This window comes from Rattus norvegicus, chromosome 8 (genome assembly GCF_021556685.1).
Source record: "Rattus norvegicus strain SHRSP/BbbUtx chromosome 8, alternate assembly SHRSP_T2T, whole genome shotgun sequence".
Taxonomy (NCBI): domain Eukaryota; kingdom Metazoa; phylum Chordata; class Mammalia; order Rodentia; family Muridae; genus Rattus; species Rattus norvegicus.
Genome location: NC_141541.1, coordinates 77,998,151 through 78,017,850, shown reverse-complemented (window position 1 = coordinate 78,017,850; position 19,700 = coordinate 77,998,151). Strand labels below are relative to the sequence as shown.

At 44.9% G+C, this 19,700-nt stretch overlaps 1 protein-coding gene across 1 annotated transcript in view; it reads left to right on the top strand.

Moving 5' to 3' along the window:
• Positions 1-15,225, top strand: part of LOC148004227 (uncharacterized) — a 30,726-nt gene extending 15,501 nt beyond the window's left edge. The window contains exon 4 of the mRNA XM_087564291.1: positions 14,985-15,225. Coding sequence (XP_087420417.1) covers positions 14,985-15,069 — 85 coding nt within the window. The 3' untranslated portion in view covers positions 15,070-15,225. The remainder of the gene's footprint in view (positions 1-14,984) is intronic.
• The last annotated feature ends 4,475 nt before the right edge of the window (positions 15,226-19,700 follow it).

Sequence of the window (19,700 nt, the reverse complement as noted above, 5' to 3'; positions counted from 1 at the left end):
TAGTTATTCTAATGGAACATGGACTCAAAGGAAGAAACTGATTCAATGTTTATTTTCATACCGGCTGTGGCTTTCAAGTGTAAATCATTTCCCTTTGCTAGGGTGTCTAGCTTTTCCACAGCCCAGCCTGAGCCTATGCACAATTACAAAGGCAGCTTTCAGGCTGAGGTTGAATTCTCTTCAATCTTAGCATTGGTGTGTGTGTGTGTGTGTGTGTGTGTGTGTGTGTGTGTGTGTGTGTGTGTTGAGACAAGGTTTTACTAGGTATCCCTGTCTACCTTGGAACTAGCTATGTAGACCAGGCTAGCCTCAATCATATAGAGAACCCTTGTCTCTACCTCCCAAGAACTGGGATTAAAGGCAGACCACACCCAACATGTTTGTGTATTTTGATATAGGGTCTCATATAGTCTTATCTAGAACTCAATATGTAGTTGATGATGATCTTGAACTCCTGATCTGCTTGCCCCAGCCTCCCAAGCACTGGGTTTATAGGTGAGATTTATCTGGTGCTGGGCTTCAAACCCATGATCCTTGTGCATTCAAGGTAAGCATTCTACCAACTCAGCCACATCGCCAACACACACCATTTTCTTATTTCAGTAGTCTTAGTTTTCCTTTTGGGAAGTGCTGTTACCTGACTGAATGTGGAAGGAGTGGCCAACAGTCCTTCCATATGACAACCATCCTCTTAGAGGGATCACAAGGCTTTGATCTCAAGTCTTATCATGCCAGTTGTTTTTTAGTTTACTGCCACCACAGTATATCTACCATAAGAAACCCTATAGAATCAACTGACCTGAGCCCATAGGGACTCAGAGATGGAACTGCCGACCAGAGGGCATGCGTGGGATAGACCTAGCCTTTTGTTCGTATGTAACATTTGTGCAGCTTGATCTTCACGTGGGACTCCTAAAGCAGGGAACAGGGGCTGTCTCTGACTACATTGCCTGCCTTTGAATCCCTTTCTTCTAACTGGGCTACTTTTTCTATCTTCAATAGAAGAAGATGTGCCTAGTCTTACAGCAACTTGATATCCCAAGGTTGTTTGATATCCATGGAGACCTTCCCTTTTCTGCCGAGAGGGGGAAGAGGGATGGATGTGGGGAGAGAGTGTGAGAGGGTGGAACGGGGAGGAGGGAGTACAATTGGGATGTAAAGTAAATTAACTTAAACAACAACAACAACAATAATAATAGATTTTCAGGACAAGTTTAAGTTCTCCTAACTCCAGAATGGGATGAATCAATTCCCTATTCCCCAGTGGTTTGGGAACCAAAGAGAGTAATTATAGCATAAGACAAGGTCACTAGGCACCCCACTGTAACACCTTGCTTATTGAGTTAAGAAGAAAACAAAAGGTGGAATTACTTTGAATTGCAAGATGGGTGTCCTTCCCTCAGCTGCCTTTTCTTCAGGGTAGGCAGTTTCTCCCTGACAGAAACCATGAATTCATTTCTAACAAGCCTTGTGGAATGTCTGCCAGTTCTGGCCACTTCAGAGATCAGTAACAGGAAAGAAATGTGCAAGCAGCATGACGGGTGGGTGCTCTGCTTTTGAGTCTTCTCAAAATGCTGTGCCATCATCTTTCAATCCTTAAATACACTGGTCTTTTAAAAAAGTGTTTCCAGTGAGATCCCCTTCCTGGGCCCTGTGCTACCCACAGTTTGCTCATTACCCAACTAGGAACAGCCTAGACTCTTCAGCAAATCCACAATTCCAAAACCCAAACAAACCACAGTTGAGTCTGAAACCTAGGCAACCCATGATGAACTTTAAATGTCAGTTGTAATGAATTTGAAACTACCAAGTGCCTGGGATGGGCTGTCGCTCATTCTATGTGTTGTTGAGCTATTCATTTTGTGGCCCACACCTTGCATTCATTTGTATTTCTAATGTAGTTGAGAGTTTCCTTTTCATAACAAGTCCTTTTGAAACTATGAGCGCTGCGTCTACCTAGGCACATGCTGCCAAACCTCACCATGATTTCATGTCTACATGTGGATCATTCATTCATTCACTCATTAGAGGCAGAGCCTAGTGTAGCCCAGGCTGGCCTTGAGGTCACCCTACAGCCAAGGACGATAACCATGCATAACCTTTTTCTGCAGCTGGCTGTCTCTTCACACTTCCTTAGAAATCATAACTGTGATAGAATCGCAAAAACTTTTGTACGCACCAACACTCATCAGCGTATGATGGCTGATAAGGGCCCTTGAAACGTCACTTCCCTGCGTTTGCGAGGTGAGCAGATAGAACACCCAAGGGACAGGTTGTCGTGAAGCTTGAATGATTGTAAATGGGAATCGTGTAGAACAATGGCCAGTTCACGGGATCACTTGGCACATTCGTGTCCCATTTGGTCATGGTCTTAGAAGTATGAAGAATAGCATGAGGCTCAACAGGAATGCAGAGGTGCTCCCCAAAGGTGCTCCTCAAAGGGTTAAATATGTAGGATACAAGTGTATAAGCCATAACTTGTACTACAAAGATTGTGTGTGTGTGTGTGTGTGTGTGTGTGTGTGTGTGTGTGTGTGTGGTGGGGTATGGTGTGGTGCGTGGCATGCAGACATGTGTGGTCTAGCGCTCATACCTGTAAGTGCGCACAAAGGAGGACCTTGGGTGTCCCACTCTATCCTTGTGCCCCAGAGACAGAGTCTCTTGATAAATCTGGAGCTTGACTGGTGTCCATCAAGCCCAGTGACCATCCCGTTTCTACCTCCCACAGTGCTGTGGTTAAGGGGCACCTAGGCAGCTCAGCTTTTTGACAGGGACAGGAGATTCAAATTCAGGTAGTCATGCTTGGAAAGCAGGCACTAGCACCCGCTGAGGTGTCTCCCAGCCTGATGACTCAGCTACCATCTGAAATTCAAACGTATGGGAACTCACTGTTTAGTGCTGTGTTAGGCTGGACCTTCCGGCCCCGATCTTTTTCAAAGTCTTCCGGAATTCACACCACGGGAAGATCTGGAGTGGAATGTTAAAGTGCCGGTCTCACTGTTGCCCTTCACTTTGGAGAGAGACAGAAAGTTTGCGCTCTCGCTCTGGGTGCCCTTGAGATGCTGTGACATGACATCTGTGCCACCCGCATCAGCTGATAATTCAGGGGTTATGATGCTCTTGTTTATGGCTCCTTCACCTCCACCGACATTTTTACTTGAGTGATTCACTGTTTCAAACCAGCCTGAGGTGGGGGTGGGGGTGGGGGTAGGAAATCATTCAAACTCAATGCTACTTTGAAGTCCGGTTACTTGGCTGGAAAACTGCAGATAAATTGATGGCTGCAAATGGTGTGAGATTTGAATGATTCTTCTTCCACTTCAACTAAATCTATTGAGCACACCCAAATAATTTAAAAGCACTGAAAATAAGCAGCATCGGGATTAATGAAAGCAATATGCTCAGCCCGCTGCGTTTATTATTTTTAAATTATAGGGCTCCCACTTGAAGAAACGCAACGAGGTCGAAACGAAGCAATTTTGTTGTTAAATATTGTCGTTTAGAACAAAATGCCTGGGACCCTGGAACTGAAACTGTCCAGGCCGCTGCTGTTTTCTGTTGATCCCTCGTTATTTTTCAAGTGAAAGAAGAGTGGGAGGGATAGGGAAACTCCCTGGGACCCCCGTGGGCACCTTGGGAGCAAAGCCGTGTGGACCCTGGGGCTCAGGAAAGCTGAGATGAGCTTGTAACTCCATGGCAACCCCTTCAGGGCTCTGTTTATCAGTATGTGAGCTTGAATTTAATACCTCGGAGATGGCAACTCCGATGAAAACTCTAGTTGTGAAACCAAGAAGCCCCAGGCATCTGGAGCTTCCCTGGGACTTAACGTCTAGATTTTTTTGTTGGGGAGATGCTGTAGTTCCATCATTTTACCAAGATGGAAAGCAAATGAGGCGGGGGAAAGGGTGTGGGTGAGCTTACAGGTCACACAGTCCATCACCGGAAGAAGTCAGGGCAAGGAACTCAAGCAGAAATTTGAAGCAGAAACCATGGAGGGACCATGTTTGCTGGCCCACGGACCCATGCTGAGCTAGCTCTCAAAGACATGTCAGGAACCCCTGCTCAGGGAATGGTGCTGCCCACAGTGGGATTCCCCCCACCCCACCCCCCGCATGCCCCTCCCTGGAATCGCCTGCCACACACATCAGTTGACAATCAAGATAATTATCCCACAAGGAGACATGTCCACAGGCCAATTTGATCTAGACAATTCCTCTCTTAGATAATTCTAAAATAGTGGTTCTCATCCTTCCTAATGCTGTGACCACTTAATATAGTTCTGCATGCTGTGGTGACTCTCAACCATAAAATTCTTTCTTGTTGCTACTTTCTAACTGTCCTTTGGCTACTGTTATGAATCATAATGTAAATAGCTTATATGCAGTGTGTCTGATGGGTGAGCCATGTGAAGGAGTTGTTTGACCCCCTTCCCCTCAAAAGGAGTTGCTACCAACAGGTTGGAAACCATTGTTCTGGGCTGTGTTGAATAGAAGGGTTGGAATTAACCAGAATAGGAAGGTTTAAAGTTTTAAAATAGTTTCTGCCAGATGTTGACAAGGCTGTGGAAGAAGCATGGGCTTTAGAGCTGTGAATTTAAGTCTCGCTAATCCTGATGTTGGGGTCTCCCTCTTCAAACTCAGTGAACAAGAGAGGGCAGGATGCAGCTACTAAGAATGTGTGCAAATGACACCCGGTTCCTGAGGGCAGAGAACACAACTGTAACCTTTGGGGTGATGAGGGGTTCAAGACTGGGTTTTTCTGTGTAACAGCCCTGGCTGTCCTGGAACTCACAGAGATCTGCCTACTGCTACCTCCTAAGTGCTGGGATTCACGTCACGGCATAAGCCACAATCAACGGGCCAACTGTAACAATTTTTTCATTCTTTATTTCATTGTCATTTTCCGCTCTACGTTTTTCTTTAAAGAAATAAAATGAGCAAGTTGAGAGTTGGCATATAGAGTAAAGGATTCCTACTTACATTTCTGGTAAAACCAGTAAGTGTTTTAGGCCTGGGGCAGAGGCTCAGTTGGTAAAGTGCTTGCCAGGCAGGCCTGAGGATCTGAGTTCGATCCCCCACACCCACAGGAGGAAGAGGGGGAAAGCTGTGCACAATGGGGCGAGCCTGTAATCCTCAGACTGGGAAAATAGAGACAAGAGGATCCAAGGGGCTCACTATCCGGGCAGCCTCGTCTAAGCCTCAGCCATGAGAGACCCCATTCCATAAAAGCAAGGCGGGGCCAGCTCACTGAGTAAAGGCAGTTGCAGTCAAGCCTGACAACCTGAGTTCAATCCCCAAGACCCACATTCTGGGCATGGAGGGCAGACTCCCCAAAGTTGTCCTTTGACCTCCACACGTGTGCCATGGCATCTAATAAAATAATAAAAGGTAGATGGTCCCTGAGGAATGACACCAAAGGTTGAATTCTGATCTCCAAATACACACACACACACACACACACACACACACACACACACACACAAACATCTACACAAACATACGTATTCATACATACACACACATACATTCATATACAGACATCAGAAATAGATTTTTGTCACTTATATTTCGCTGATAAATAAGTAATTTTAAGCGTATATTCTATACATTGGGACATACATACACTAATAGTCCTTGTTGCTTAGTTGAAATCCAGTGTTAACTGAGCATCAGCCACAAACGAGTATTCTCCTTGTGACAGACAGCTTTGACTGTCATCTGGCTACAACCTAGATTCACCTGTGAAGAGAGTCTCGGGGAAGGTTTATCTAGATCAGGTTGGCCCATGGGCTTGTCATCTGTGTGGGATTGTGTTCCTTGCCTTAACTGATGTGGGAGGCCCTAGCCTGAGGTGGGCAGCACCATTGGTTTGGAGTCCTGGACTGTGTGAGAGTAGAGAAGCTAGCTGAGCACTAAACATGCATATATTTATTCAATCTCCTCCTGACTGAGGGTCTGATGTGAGCCATGGTCTCAGGCTCCTGCAACTATGACTTCCCTACAATGATGTACTACGGATTGGAATTGAGAGCTAAAATGAGTCCTTTGGTCCCCTAAGCTGTGTATTGTCAAGACAGTCAGTCACAGCCACAGAACTGGAACTAGGTGATGACTAACAAGAACGTTCAGTGTACGTGTGGTGGGAAGAGAAAGGGGAGAGGGTGGAGTATGAGAGTCACTCCCAGCACGGCCCAGCTCATTTGCTCCAACTCTGCTGCTTCATAGGCTTCTGGGTCTCTCAGTCAGGTTTAGCTCCTGCTCTGGCCTGTAGTAAACAGCCACCACAGAATTCCCTCCAAGTGGCTAGGTAGGAGCCGATCGCAGGCACAGATCTGTATTTCCTGTCACCAGGCAGCTCCTGTAACTTGATAAGATGACCTTGAAGAGAAGTGGCAGTTGTTGAAAATGTGTTTAAAATGCAGCTTCACTGATTTTCTTTTAAAATTTCCTTCCCATGGACCTCCTGAAAGTGATCTCAGGAATACAGCAGACTTTTTTTTTTTTGTTTGTTTTTTGAATTATTTGTTCATAGGCCAGCACAATATTATAGCAGTACTTGGTAACTGTATCACACTTTTAGGTAGGGTAACATCTCTTAATTTATCTCTCTCTCTCCCCCTTTCCTGTCTATCTCTTTCTCTCTCTCTCCCTTCCTTCCCTCCTTCCTTCCTTCTGACAGATTCTGACAACCCCCAGGCTGGCTTTGAACTCATTACATAGCTAAGGATGACTTTGAATTTACTATGTAGTCAAGTTGTCCTGACCCCTTTGCCTCCGCCTCCTGAACGCTGGAGCCACAGATGCACAACACCACGCCCGTTTTTCTACTCAGGACGAAACCCGGGCAAGCACTCTACCAACTGAGTCACAGCCCCAAGCCAAGTTTGCATGATTTCCTTTGGTATAAAATAGAAATATTAACTGTAGTATTAATGCATTAGTGTCTATATATTCAATGCTCTACAGGTTCCTGAATTTTTTAAAGTTATCAGTCCAGATAATATTTCATCACCGTGGAGATGAATATAACATATCTGAGGAAGTTGTTCCTGCTTCTGTCTCTACCAGAAGTATCTGCGGTGTCCCCAAGATCCTGGGGTATAACAACTTCTCTGTCACAGAGTTTCTGAAAGTTTGCAGTAACGAGCAAAGAGCTAGAAACAAAGGTTCCTGGAACTTGCTACCCAAGACTTGAGAGTTCCATGTTGATGACTTTTAAGAAGTTCCCAAGCCATTTTTCCAAACTACTAGACAAGCAAGAGTCCGCAAATGGGAGAGACTCATGAAAGTTCCTCACGCTGATCTGCTGAGCGTCGAGATCAGAAAGGTTGTCCTTCAGTTTTGGTCACTAGCTAAGAGCTATGTATGCTTGGATCATAAATGTCCCCTAAAGGCCTGAGGGCCAAAAGCAGGTTGCTAGGACGACACTACCTGAAGAAGAGCTGAGATTTGGGACAGGTCTTCAGGGCGTTGAGAGCTTTCCTTTAAAGGGAACTAGAGGAGCCTGAAACTCCTGATTTTGCTTCCTGACCATGGGCTCCTTTGTGAGCTTCTTCCTGCTGTGTGCCTGAAGCAGCATGGTCAGTCATGGGGGCTAGACCTGAATCTATGAGCCACAAGAAACCTGCTCTCTCTGTGAGTTAATCCCCTTGGGTAATGTGAGAGGAGGTAATCAACACAGGCAGGTAGGCCTGCTTTTCATCTAAGAGCTGCACTTTTACCTCCATTCCATTGGATCCTTGGCTCCGGCTTCTGTCATCCCTGGAGGAGTAAAACCTGCGTTATAGACATCTTCATTCAAAGGAACAATGGAACTTGTAGGTCTAATCTAGCAGGCCAGAGACTCAGCTCAGCAAAAAACAAACAAACAAACAAACAAACAAAAAACAACAAACAACAACAAAAACAAAAACACAAACACAAAAAAACAAAAACCATACCTTCAACTGCTCTACAGAACCACTATATTAAATATCCAACGATTTCTCATTGTAATTATCTACGTTAAATTTTCTGATGGTAAAACTCCCACCAAATGCTACACTTATATGATATTGAGAAGAAACCCCAACGTCTCAGAAGTCTTGGGGGAAAGCAACATCAACAAGAAAAAAAAAAAACAGTAATGGTCACATTGGCCCCAAGAAAACTAACTCAGAATTTTAAAAGGGTAATTTCCTAAGAACGAACACCTCGAAAGAAAAATTCTTCATTGGTAAAGAAAAATCAGCTTCCTCTCTGCGCCGTTCAGTTATCCTTCCCTTTCTTAATAGTCCTACATTCAAAAGAGGCCAAAGGACTCCGACCTTGCCAAGCTAACTGAGCAGGAAAAGGCGATCATGTGTATAAGGTTGTCACCCAGCCCACAAATTATGATAAAATACGCCTCGGCACTGGGGGAAAGACTCACATTTCTCCGGGTGACATCCACAGTGGTACGTTTAAGGATTTGAATAGAACAGCAATTTATTTCACACTAACGTGTTTTATGGTTATCATCAAGCATGATGTCTTCAGAGACTGAAGGCTGATGTTTTTATGAACTCGGGGCTCCTGGATGCATTGTCTCGGTGGCTCAGAACTGATCTTTCCATCTCTTTAAAACGTCCCCTCCTCAGCCCCTGCCTCTGCTCATTTTTTTAAGTAAAAGGAAAATTGGGGAGGGGTGTTAATAAAACGATTCCACACCAGACAAAGGGCACCCGAACAGCTCTCCAGCCCCGCATAGTTTCAGAATGAATGATTATCTGGCTAATTAGTGAAATAAATAATAATAATTGCCTGTCCCTCCTCATTAGAGTCCTTAATGGCAAATGGAACCCCAGTGCAGAGCTCCAGAGCGCTGGTTTAAAACACAGGACTTGATTCTGAGTTGAGAAAAAGAGACACAACTCTATATTGCAGAAATTCACGTGGGAATGTCAAACTTGGGGTTGGGGCGGGGGGCAGAAATATCCGAGACCTTCCAGATCTGCAAGGCTTGGCTACAGAGGGAGTGTCGCCGTGCTCCTTCCCAATAAGAATTCCACTATGTTCTGAACCTGCAGGAAGTGACGGACCACAATCTGTCATCCCGGCAGAATGTGAGCAGACTCTCGGTCGTCTAAGATACAACCTACAAAGTCTGTGCTTTTAGAGTCTGGTTTAGCATTTCCAGCATTTCCTTCCCTTGAACTTCCAGAGCCGATGACATACACATCTGGATTCTCTGGGACTGCTCCAAGTACCGACTACCAAAGACATTCTGCTGTGCCTAAGAACATGTAAGGCTGAGCAATTCCATGCAGCAAGCCTACCTTTGCTCAGCGGAGAAGATGCAAAAAAAAAAAAAAAAAAAATCATCATCACATCAACACATATACCCATAACCAAAATGTAAAACTTTAAAATACCAGGACAACCAGGGCTAAAACAGAGAACCTCTGCTTAACAAAAAACAAACAAACAAACAAACAAAAAAACCATTCAAAATAGTTACTAATGTTCCTTTGGAACTAAAGACCAGTTTCAACTCAGGACCAGGACCTACTTGATTAAAAGGACGTGTGTACACCCAGACACTTGTTTTCAGAACAAAGTTTTCAAAGTTGTAGGAGTTTCAAATAAGAATGCAGGGTGCATAGGGAGAGGACAGCTGTACACAGACAGGTACAGCAAGGACAACGGAGGTGACTCTAAAAGAAGAAATTCAGAGAGGGTGAAAGGCTGGACAGCGGCCCGCATCTTCTGAAAAAGTAATGGATGGTGTTGGTAGATCCAGTGGCATACCGTCTCCCCTTCCATTGAAGTCATGAATGAAGATTTATGGGAAGCTCCGTCCACTCACAGTCCCATGTGGGCCTCAGCGTACCTTCATTTTCTCTTGTCACGCACTTGAGAAAGATGGGAAAGGGAAGATATTTTTCTACCTTGGTTTGCCTTGACGTGGTCCCTTGGGAGGGAAAGCAAGACAGCTCGCTAGGAAGAAAGACCTGACAGCGGCCTAAAGCTTTGGTATAGGCTGGGCAAAGGTGTGAGAGACAGAGTGGGTTGAAGACCTTTTTCTTTTTTGTACTTCTAAAGTCTGTGAGGTCCAAGATGCAGGTGCTGGAAGGATCTGGTGCCTGGTGAGGACTGTTCTCGGCTCCAGGGATGGTGCCTTGTCTCTGGTTGCCCTGTTCTCACACTGTGAAGGAACAAAAAGCTCTTTTCAACTCCGAGTGTGTACACCTGTGTGCATATGTGTGTGCAAGTGTGTGTGAGCATGTGTGCAGATGTTGTAAATGTGTGTGCAAGTTTGTGTGAGAGTGTGTGCATGTGTGTGCACATGCATTTATGTGTGTGTATGTGCAAGTGTGTACACATGTATGTGAGTGTGTGTGTGTGTGTGTGTGTGTGTGTGTGCACTCATGCATGTGCCACGGCTTACAGGACAATTTTCAGGAGTTGGCTCTTCTTGCTTGAAGCAAGCTCTCTTGTTTCTTGCTAGTGCACGGCATACTCAAAGCAAGCAGCTGGTTCTCCTGTCTCTGTTCCCATCTTGCTATTAGAGTGTTGAAATTACAGGTACATGCCACTGCCTCTGACTTTTTATGGGGGGTGGAAGCATGGAACTCCAGTTCATCAGCCTTACATGACAAGAGGTCTTACCTACTGAGCTATATCTCTCTCTCCTGCCCTACCAGAAGGTTTTATTCTTGGTATTCTCTCTGGTCTCTGCCTCTGAGATCCACCTCCCTCTGAGTGGAACTGCTTCCTTTTCTGACTTGACCTTTGGCCTTGGCCAGACCTCCAACTTCTCATCTGCCCTGGCATTGGTTTGGAGTTCCTCCCACCTGCAACAATTTCTTTGGGGGTTTGCCCCAGCTCTGGGCTAGCCCAGCCATGGATCAAGTTTAAGTTTTCTGCAGCTTGAGCAATTAAAACATTGTCTCCCCCCTTCCCAACCAGTATTAGAAATTTAGCCATGGTGAATTTATGAACCAAAATGCAAACAAGTTTGAGGAAAGACCTTCCAACCTTAAGGGAGTGAAGAGGAGCTCCTGCCTTTGCACGACATGCTAATTACTGACTCAGGAACATCTATTTAGAGAGAAAGCAAGATACTACATTGATTATATTAAGCATGAATTTTATGAATATTAAGGACATCTAGGGACTGGGGCTGCAGCTCAGTTGATAAAATGCCTGTCTAGCATGCTTTCAGCCATGAGTTGGATCCCCAGAACACATAAATCAGGCATGGAAATGCACGTCTGCTTTCCCAGTACTCAGGATCAGAAGTCTAAGGTAATTCTGAGCTACTCAGTAAATACGAGGCTAGCCTGGGGTACATTACATCATACCTATAATTAATTAACTTATTGATTAATTTAAGACGCTGAAATTGGGGCTGGAGAGATGGTCAGTTGTCAAGGGATTGGCTACTCTTCCAGAGGACCCATGTTTGATTCCCAACACCCACCTGATGACTCCCGACCATCTGTAACTTCAGCTCCGGGGATCTGACGCCCTCTCCTGGCCTCCTCATGTACCAGGAACACAAGCAGTGCACAGACATGCAGGCAAAGAACATAAAATAAAATAAAATAAAATAATGTTTTTAATTTTTTTAAAAAAATTGAATCATTTTACTTTGTTGTATAAGACAATGTTTGCTAAGTAACCGAGGTTGACTTTAAACTTAATGGTCTTCCTAACCTCAGTATCCAAAGTGTTGGGGTTGCACGCCTATGTCTCCATGTCTAGCTTGTCTTAATGTTCATTTTTTTTAAATTAGGAAAATATACCAGTGTCCCTCACTTACTTTTGCTGAAGTGAACTAAGATTCTCATCCCTTCCTTTTGGTGCAGCCTGCCCACTATATTGTATTAAATAGCTGTGACCTTAAGAGACGAACAGCTTCAAATATTACATACTTAACACATGCATGGTGTAAGATGTGGATTGGCCTTACTCACCCGGATGTGTTTCTCCAGCACATACACTCCTTAGCCACAACGAGTCTGTCTGGGGTACCTTTTTCATGAGGCATTATAGTGCCAAGGAAATATTAATGAACCCCAAAAGACCAGTCAGGAGCGGATCCGATGCAATCGCACCGAGGTCTTTATTCAAACTAGTTCAGGCTCAGCCCACCGCCAACAAGTACGGAGGGTTTGGTGGAAAGGAGTCTCGAACATCTATCCCAGCAAGGTTTTATAGAAAGCAACAGGCGCGGGTGGGGGTGGGGTGGGGGCGGGGTGGGGGCGGGGTGGGGGCGGGGTGAGTGTCTCTAGCCTAGCAAGCATCTAATTGGAGGGCTACTGTGGCCTTTAGCATCATTGGCTGGTGCTGGGAGCCAAACCGTAAACGTAATATCTGCTTCCCTCTGCATTGGTGGTTGTTAGGCAGGGGACAGGCTTGTTGGGGATTAACCTGGAAACATTGGTGGAGACTAACCCGGAGATATAGGTCTTGTTGAAGTTACCCTAGAAACTGAAGTTAGGCTCCAGTTTTGTTTGGAGGTTGGGGGACAGGGTAACTTGGAAACTGATGCTAGATACTGGCCTGTTAGTTTACCTGAGTTCAAACTTATGTCAGGTTCTCTAAGACGGTGTTTGAACCCCAAAATTTGGTCTCTCAGCATCCTGTCCATGGACCTCTAGACTTAAATCATAACTGCAGGTGATTCTTCTAACCATGGTTATAGTCAAAGCATGAGCTTTAGAGACAAGGCTGGAGGTGGGTGATAGGAATTGAATCTAACCAAAACCCAGCCTCTCTTGGTGTATGGACCCTCCCTGGTATGGAGTCAGTTCCTTACAGAACATAACAAAACATGGATACAGTGCCTAATTAAATATTTCAGAGAATCTAATTAGACGCTTCCGATGTTTGCCCTGATTACCATGTTGCTGCACTTACAGACTTTCCGAAATCTGAAGGCAATAAGTTCTCAGGCTTTCACTGTGGTTATTTTCTTCTCCCTGTGTGGACTTGCCCAGGAAATGAGACTTAATGAGTCTCAGTCCTCTCTGGGAATCACAGGAGAGCTCATTAGCCTTTCCTCAGGTTCCTATCTACTGTCTGCCCACCATCTGACTAGGCTTTCCTTTGAGTTAAATATATTACCAAAAGGGAGAGTCCCAAACAGCTTTGTGTGCAAATGCTGTGGACCCAGGGCTGGATAAACATGTTTGCATATGTCAGGAGGCCTCGGAGATGAAAGGTGAGGGAACAAGGAAATAGCTTTCTTCGTCAATGTCATTGTGATGCAGATGACACAGAAATGGGGTTAACATTTACACATCCACAGTCCTTCCATATTCCAGATGCCCAGACTAAGGCAAGAGGGGAAGGAGAGAAGGAAAGAGAGTCATGATTCCCAAACAAGCATCCACAGGTTTCACCAAGACCCCCTGATCTCCCGGGAAGAGGACAGTCTACACTCTCGGATAGAAACTGGATCCCTAGTCTTTCCACAGGTCATCATAGAAGTCAGGAGGCTCACCTGGCAATGATGTCACCCAGGGAAGAAGAATGGCATTAGTGGCCTTTGGTAGAAATTATCACGCGACCTTCTGGATTTTCTTAATGAGCACGGTTTCTTCCGTACAAATGTGGAAGTGCCACTCCAGTATGGCTGAGTTACAGCCAGGGACAAATGCCAGCTCCTGAGGAACACCGTTTGAACTGTACCTGAGCTCTGAGACCTATTTGGACTGCGCTGAATTCCAAAAGAATCTTAATTTAAACAAATATTGTTTCACACATACACACAATTTGGGATACAATCTCACATAATTCTCAAATACTCCAATCTTATTTTGGACTTTCTCTGGGGTCCCTGAATGTAAAACCGGTGTTCACATATGGTGTCCGGTCTCACTGAGGGTGTGAGTGGTGGATGTGCTTCTGTCTCATTCAAGGCCTTGGACCACAAGTGCATCTGTTGTTACTTCCCTCAATAAAGGAGGGAACACACAGTCCCGGTAGCGAAGGATGGTTGGACTAGACCTCCAAACACAGTGTGGCTGTGGAATCTCTGCTCTGACCCAGGACATTGCTCCGACTACTGGATATGACACATTATAAACAGATTCCCAGAAAAACGGTCACACCCGTGTAAAGATTCTACACGAGTGATTGAGTTTGTCTTCTGTGCTTCTGTAGAATTAGAATGCAGCGTATCCGGAGCTGGCTTGGCTACAGCTTCGCTTAGCCCCATTCGTTGCCCACCTCTGAGTGAGACCCAGCATCTATTCTCATGCCCACTTGGTTATTTCTTGGAATGTATGCATAGACCTCTCGGCTTCCACCATCACCAAGGCTGAGAATGGAAACAGCTAGCAACTGAGCCCTATAGCAGAGACTTCCCACTTGGCCTCCCTACCTCCCTACCTGATGTTTCCACCAATATAGTTTTAAAGTACCTTGAGGGTCACTGTGACAGTTTACCAGATGAAGGAGCCAGCCACCAAGCTTGACAGCCTAAGTTCAATCCTCAGTACTCCCTTGAACCCACCCCTAGATAGATAGATAGATAGACAGACAGACAGACAGACAGATAGAGACAGACAGACAGATAGATACATGTATGTAATAAAAATTTTAAAAACTTTGGTTGATAGTTTTCTTGTACCATTACTATACAGACTTCATGAACTGTTACCACACTGGGACATGGCATTAGGGATAGCCTAAATCTGTGTTCCCTTGCTATGACTACTCATATTTGACTCGAGAATAAACTATGTTTTACTCCCTTTGAGGTGAAAGTAGTCTTTTTGTTCAGCAATGTTTTTACTTTAAAGCACATTTGGTCCTGGCTTTTTGTTTAATCCTGTAACTAGCTCCCAGGACTTAAGAAAGGGTATCTTGTTCTTTGGTGGGTGTCAAGGGCATTTCCAATGTGGAACAAGAGACTTACCTTCTGAGCTGTTCAGACAATGAAATCACAGTTGATAAAATTAAAAATTAAAAGCCACAATTCTGACTCGAGCCTCTTCCCTCTGTTCACCACAGTTTGGAACTCCCTGGGAGCATGTCTGATCCTTTCTTCACAACAGTCCGCTGCCTTGAGGGTGAAGCCAGCGTGGACGTGTTTTGAAGCCACGTGCCATTTCCTGCAGACACCTGGCCTCCCGTGGTTCACAGAGCAGAGTTTTGCTTCTACAAAGAAAAAGGCATGGAGGGAAGAGTGGGAAGGAAAGTTGAACATCCATCTGCAGAGAATAAAAGTGCAGTGTGCATGTGACTATGCCAGACATTGGATGCAATGCCTCATCCTTCCACAGTGCTCTAAATCTGACTAACATGTAAAATAATGTCAATTTTTGAACATCTTTCTCTGAAGTCTACCTCATTCTCCAGGGTTTGACCAGCTGTTGCTAATTCATAGTGAAGGTGTCCCTCCTTACGGCCCCTGTCATCCTCCACAACCGAGTTTTGGGTACTAGTCCTAGCTAACTGTCCCAGAGAAATCAGGCAACCCAGACCACTTCTAAAATGGCACCAAACTACTCAAACTTTTCTGAGACGCAGCCAATCTTGTAAGAAATAACAAAGAAAGGTGCTTCCCCGGCCCCAGATGCTAGAAATGAAGAGGCGCACGTGGCCACCATCTTGTCCGACAAACAAGGTGGGAAGATAGAGATTCTGATGGGAAAAGGCTGGGCCAAAGAAGATGGGGCAGGGCCTGCAAGGGGAAGTTGCCGACCAACAGGAAGTGAAGATTCTAGAAGATACACGGAAGGGAGGTATGATGGTTTGAAGGAGAATGCCCCCATAAGCTCATAGATTTGAATGCTTGGTCCCTGAGGGGCAGCACTATTTGAAAGGATTAAGGGGCGTGGCCTTGTTGGAAATAGTGTGTCACTGGGGGCGGGCTTTGACGTTTCCGGAGCACAGGCCCAGCCCAGCTGCTCTCTCTTACTGCCTGCAGGTCCAGATCCAGTACTGTTCACTACTTCCTCAGCACACAGTCTGCCTGCGTGCTGCCATGCTCCCCACCATGATGATACTGGACTAAACCTCTGAAACTGTAAGCCGGCCCCAATGAAATGCTTTAAAAACAAAAAATAAGAGTTGCTTGGTCGTGGTTTCTCTTCATAGCAATAGAGCACTACCTAATACAGGAAGACATAAGTAACCTCAGCCTCCTCCAGCTCCGGGTGGTAAAAAATATGCTACGGGAAACCCAATCCCAAATTTTCTGGTTCAATTCCCAAACCCACATGGTACCTCACAACTCTCTGTGACTCCAATTCCAGGAGATCTGGCTCCCTCACACAGGCACACATGCAGGCAAAACACCAATGCATGTAAAGATAAATAAATCTTAGAAACCAGAGAGGCTAAGAACAGAAGCTAGTAGAAAGGTCTGAAGAAGGCAGTGAAGGAGTGCTTGTCTAAGTCTGGAAAGACAACTCTGCAGTAAGCGTGCCTGATGTTAGAGTGGGCCAGTGGCACAATGGATAATGCGTCTGACGACGGACCAGAAGGGTGCCTACCGCTCTCCCAAAGGATCCGAGTTTAGTTTCCAGCACCAATGGCAGATGGCTTACAGCCCTAGGAGGACCTGACATAACTTCTGGCCTCTGAGGGCAGTCCTGCTTCTGGAAAATTCTGGAAAAACAAAACCGAAATGGAAAAAAAAAAGATCCAAGTTGCTATAACAAAATACCACAAGCAGGGAGGGTACCATCTAGCTCTAGAGGCTACTAATCGAAATTGAGGTAGTGGCAGCTGACATCCCCTGTGGCCCCCTCACTGGGTGTCTATGTTTAAACTTCTCTTGGTGATAAGGACAGCAGTCACAGTTGGTGAAGGCCCACGCCAACAACCTCACTTTAATTTGATTACCTCTATGAAGACCCCATTTCCGAGTGAGGCCACGTTCTGAGGGACCGAGGGTTAGGTCTTCATTATGTCTTCTTTTGAAAGATACAACTTGATCCATAACCCATGCTGTAGGGAAAAAAAAATGTGGCATTTTGAACAAACTATTATTCAGTCATGAAAAGAATGACATCTTGTCATCTGTGACAAGCAGATGGGTCCTCTGGAAGAGCAGCCACTACCCTTAACCCTGAGCCATCTCTGGTAAGATGAAATTTTGTCTTAGAGATGCTATATTAAAATGTAATGATCTTTCAGAGATAAGTGATAGAATGTATAACTTTACCGTAAATGGGGAGAAGGGTCACAGACTATAACAAGCAGCTCTTTGAAATGAAGCCAAAAACCGGGATGATGGTGGGTGGCGAGAAATAATGGGCCAGCATGGTGGCTCACACCTTTGATTCGGGCACTGGGGAGACAGAAGCAGGCAGATCTTTGTGAGTTTGAGACCAATTTGGCTACATAATGAGTTCTGGGACAGCCAGAACTACACAGACCTTGTCTCCAATCAATTAATCAATCATCAATCAATATCAATCACATTTTAAGTCATAGAATTCAATTGAACTAAAGAAGTCAATTAAAGGCAAATATTCAGAAGGTTTTAATAATTCAGTTTATGTGCCCATCAGAAGAGTCAAGTATTGAAATATAAAGTTAAGATGAAAGGGTGAAAAGACGGTTTACTGTCAAATAGAAGCCCAAAGAAAGCTTAAAAGTATTAATCTATAGCTGGAGGTGCTGACTGTGGTGGCTCATGCCTTTAATCCCAGCACTCGGGAGCCAGAGTCAGGCAGATCTCTGTGAGTTCAAGGCCAGCCTGGTCTACATAGCAGTTTCAGACCATCCTGAGGCGCATCGTGAAACCTTGTTTCAGAACTTAATTTAATTTAAAAATTATTAAAGCTGTTGGGGACAGCTCTTTGGGGGAGTTGAGAAGGGTCATTCGTGTTCAGAGATGGGATGAACCAAAGGACATTTCCTCACCCTGCACAAGGCAAAGCACAAGGCAAATCATGTAGGAAACAGATAAACTCATCACAATGCCAGGAGGGGTTAAACATTCCGTTTTAGACGGGTACAGGTAACCAGGGTCCATACTTTGTCTCGACAAACGAAGTGTACGACCCACAGATGTCCGTCCTTTGCCAATCTGAACATTAGATAAGATGTATGACCCCTTCCAGAAAAATACCAATATTCAGCTAAATGGATGGGAAGCTAAGTGCTCCGGGCAAGTCCACAGCCCAGAAAGCATGTGCTAATAATTCATTACAGATAGTGGAGACTTCCCTTTTAACAAGCACAACTATTACAAATAGAATAATTAATGAAGACATAAAATAATGGATTGAGAAAAACAGAAAAAGAAAACTATGTCACTGTCCTTCCTCTGCAGTATTTATGAGAGGCCAGATCCATTTCTTAAATTATTAACTTACTGTGTAAGATAACTGGAAGATTACTTATATTCATCCTAAATGAGGGGGGAAATGCACCTAAAAAGATTAAGAATCGTACATAAATAGAACTTGCTTTGACTCCCATAAGACGATAGCGGCAATGCTGCCCCCTAGTGGCAGTCCCCAGAAACCTAACATGACCTGGAGGAAAAGTTTTCGGAACCATGGGTCATTTTCCTAACAAAAGCTTAAAATATAGGCTACAGAGTTGATGATTGTGTAAGTGTCCGGCCAGTGTCCGTTATTAATGTCACCCCATCATTATCATTTGTATTATGCTCAAGCAATAGCTAAGTGTCTCTGTGATGGGTAGCTCTTTCCAGGTTGAAGGTCAGACCATACAGGAAGGACAATGCTTATCTAAGGAACAGTCTTCAGTCACTTTTCTCAGGAGACAGTGGGACACTTAGCCACTGTCTTCCTGGCCTTGCTAGCGCACTGCACAAAGAACACCTTGGAGCTCAATAGTGATGCCCTGGAGAATAGCCATGGGTACCCACCGAGAACTCAATGGGACAGCCACATGGCCACCTGTCTCAGGTACAGTGATAGCACGTGTGTGTGTGCGTGCGCGCTTTCATATTAAAAACAAGCTCAAGCCTGATTTCATCATCAGGGGTTCTCTTAAATTGAGTATTATCATCTATAGGGGTCATGAAGCAATTTTACTATTTCTAGGTTTTAAAAGTTTGTGTCTCAAACTGAACTTGCTGAGAAGGCTTGGCATTCACTGTCCGAGCTTGAATCTCAACTTGAGGTAGAACCGCGGGTGATCACCACTCAGTCTCTTTATAGAATGGCAGTTGCAGGACCTTGCATATCTTAGCTTGTACATGAATTACCACGGTGTGTAGGCGGGGGCTGTTTCCACTTTGATTTTGTGACACAATTGTGTGGCTTTTAGGCCACCAATCAGGAATGCTTAACTAGAGAGATGGCATCTCCTTTCTGGAGAATTATGACTAAACTAAGGAACTGGAGTTGGGGGAGACAGTGAGAGAATGTGAACCAAGCCTCCTGGAGATGACTCGGTGGTCCGAAACGCACGGACCTTACATTTCTTGCTACTTTCACAAAAGGGAAGTTGTGGATGGTCATTCACAGCTCAGCACAAGTCAAAGCCGCCATCCCTCTACCAATTAGGCTGTTGTAGTGTTTTTGTTTCTGTTTCTGTTTTTAATATCATTGATACCTGAAACCAATGTGAGCCACCTGCTCCAACCTATCAGAGTCCAAATTTGAAGGAATGTGCTCCACTGAGTGTTGACAAGTGTACGGAGCTTCTGAACTCACAACTGCTTGTAGGACCATCTGGAAGTTTCTTAAACACTTACCCTACGACCTGGTAAGCTCACTTCTGAGCACTCGTCAAGAA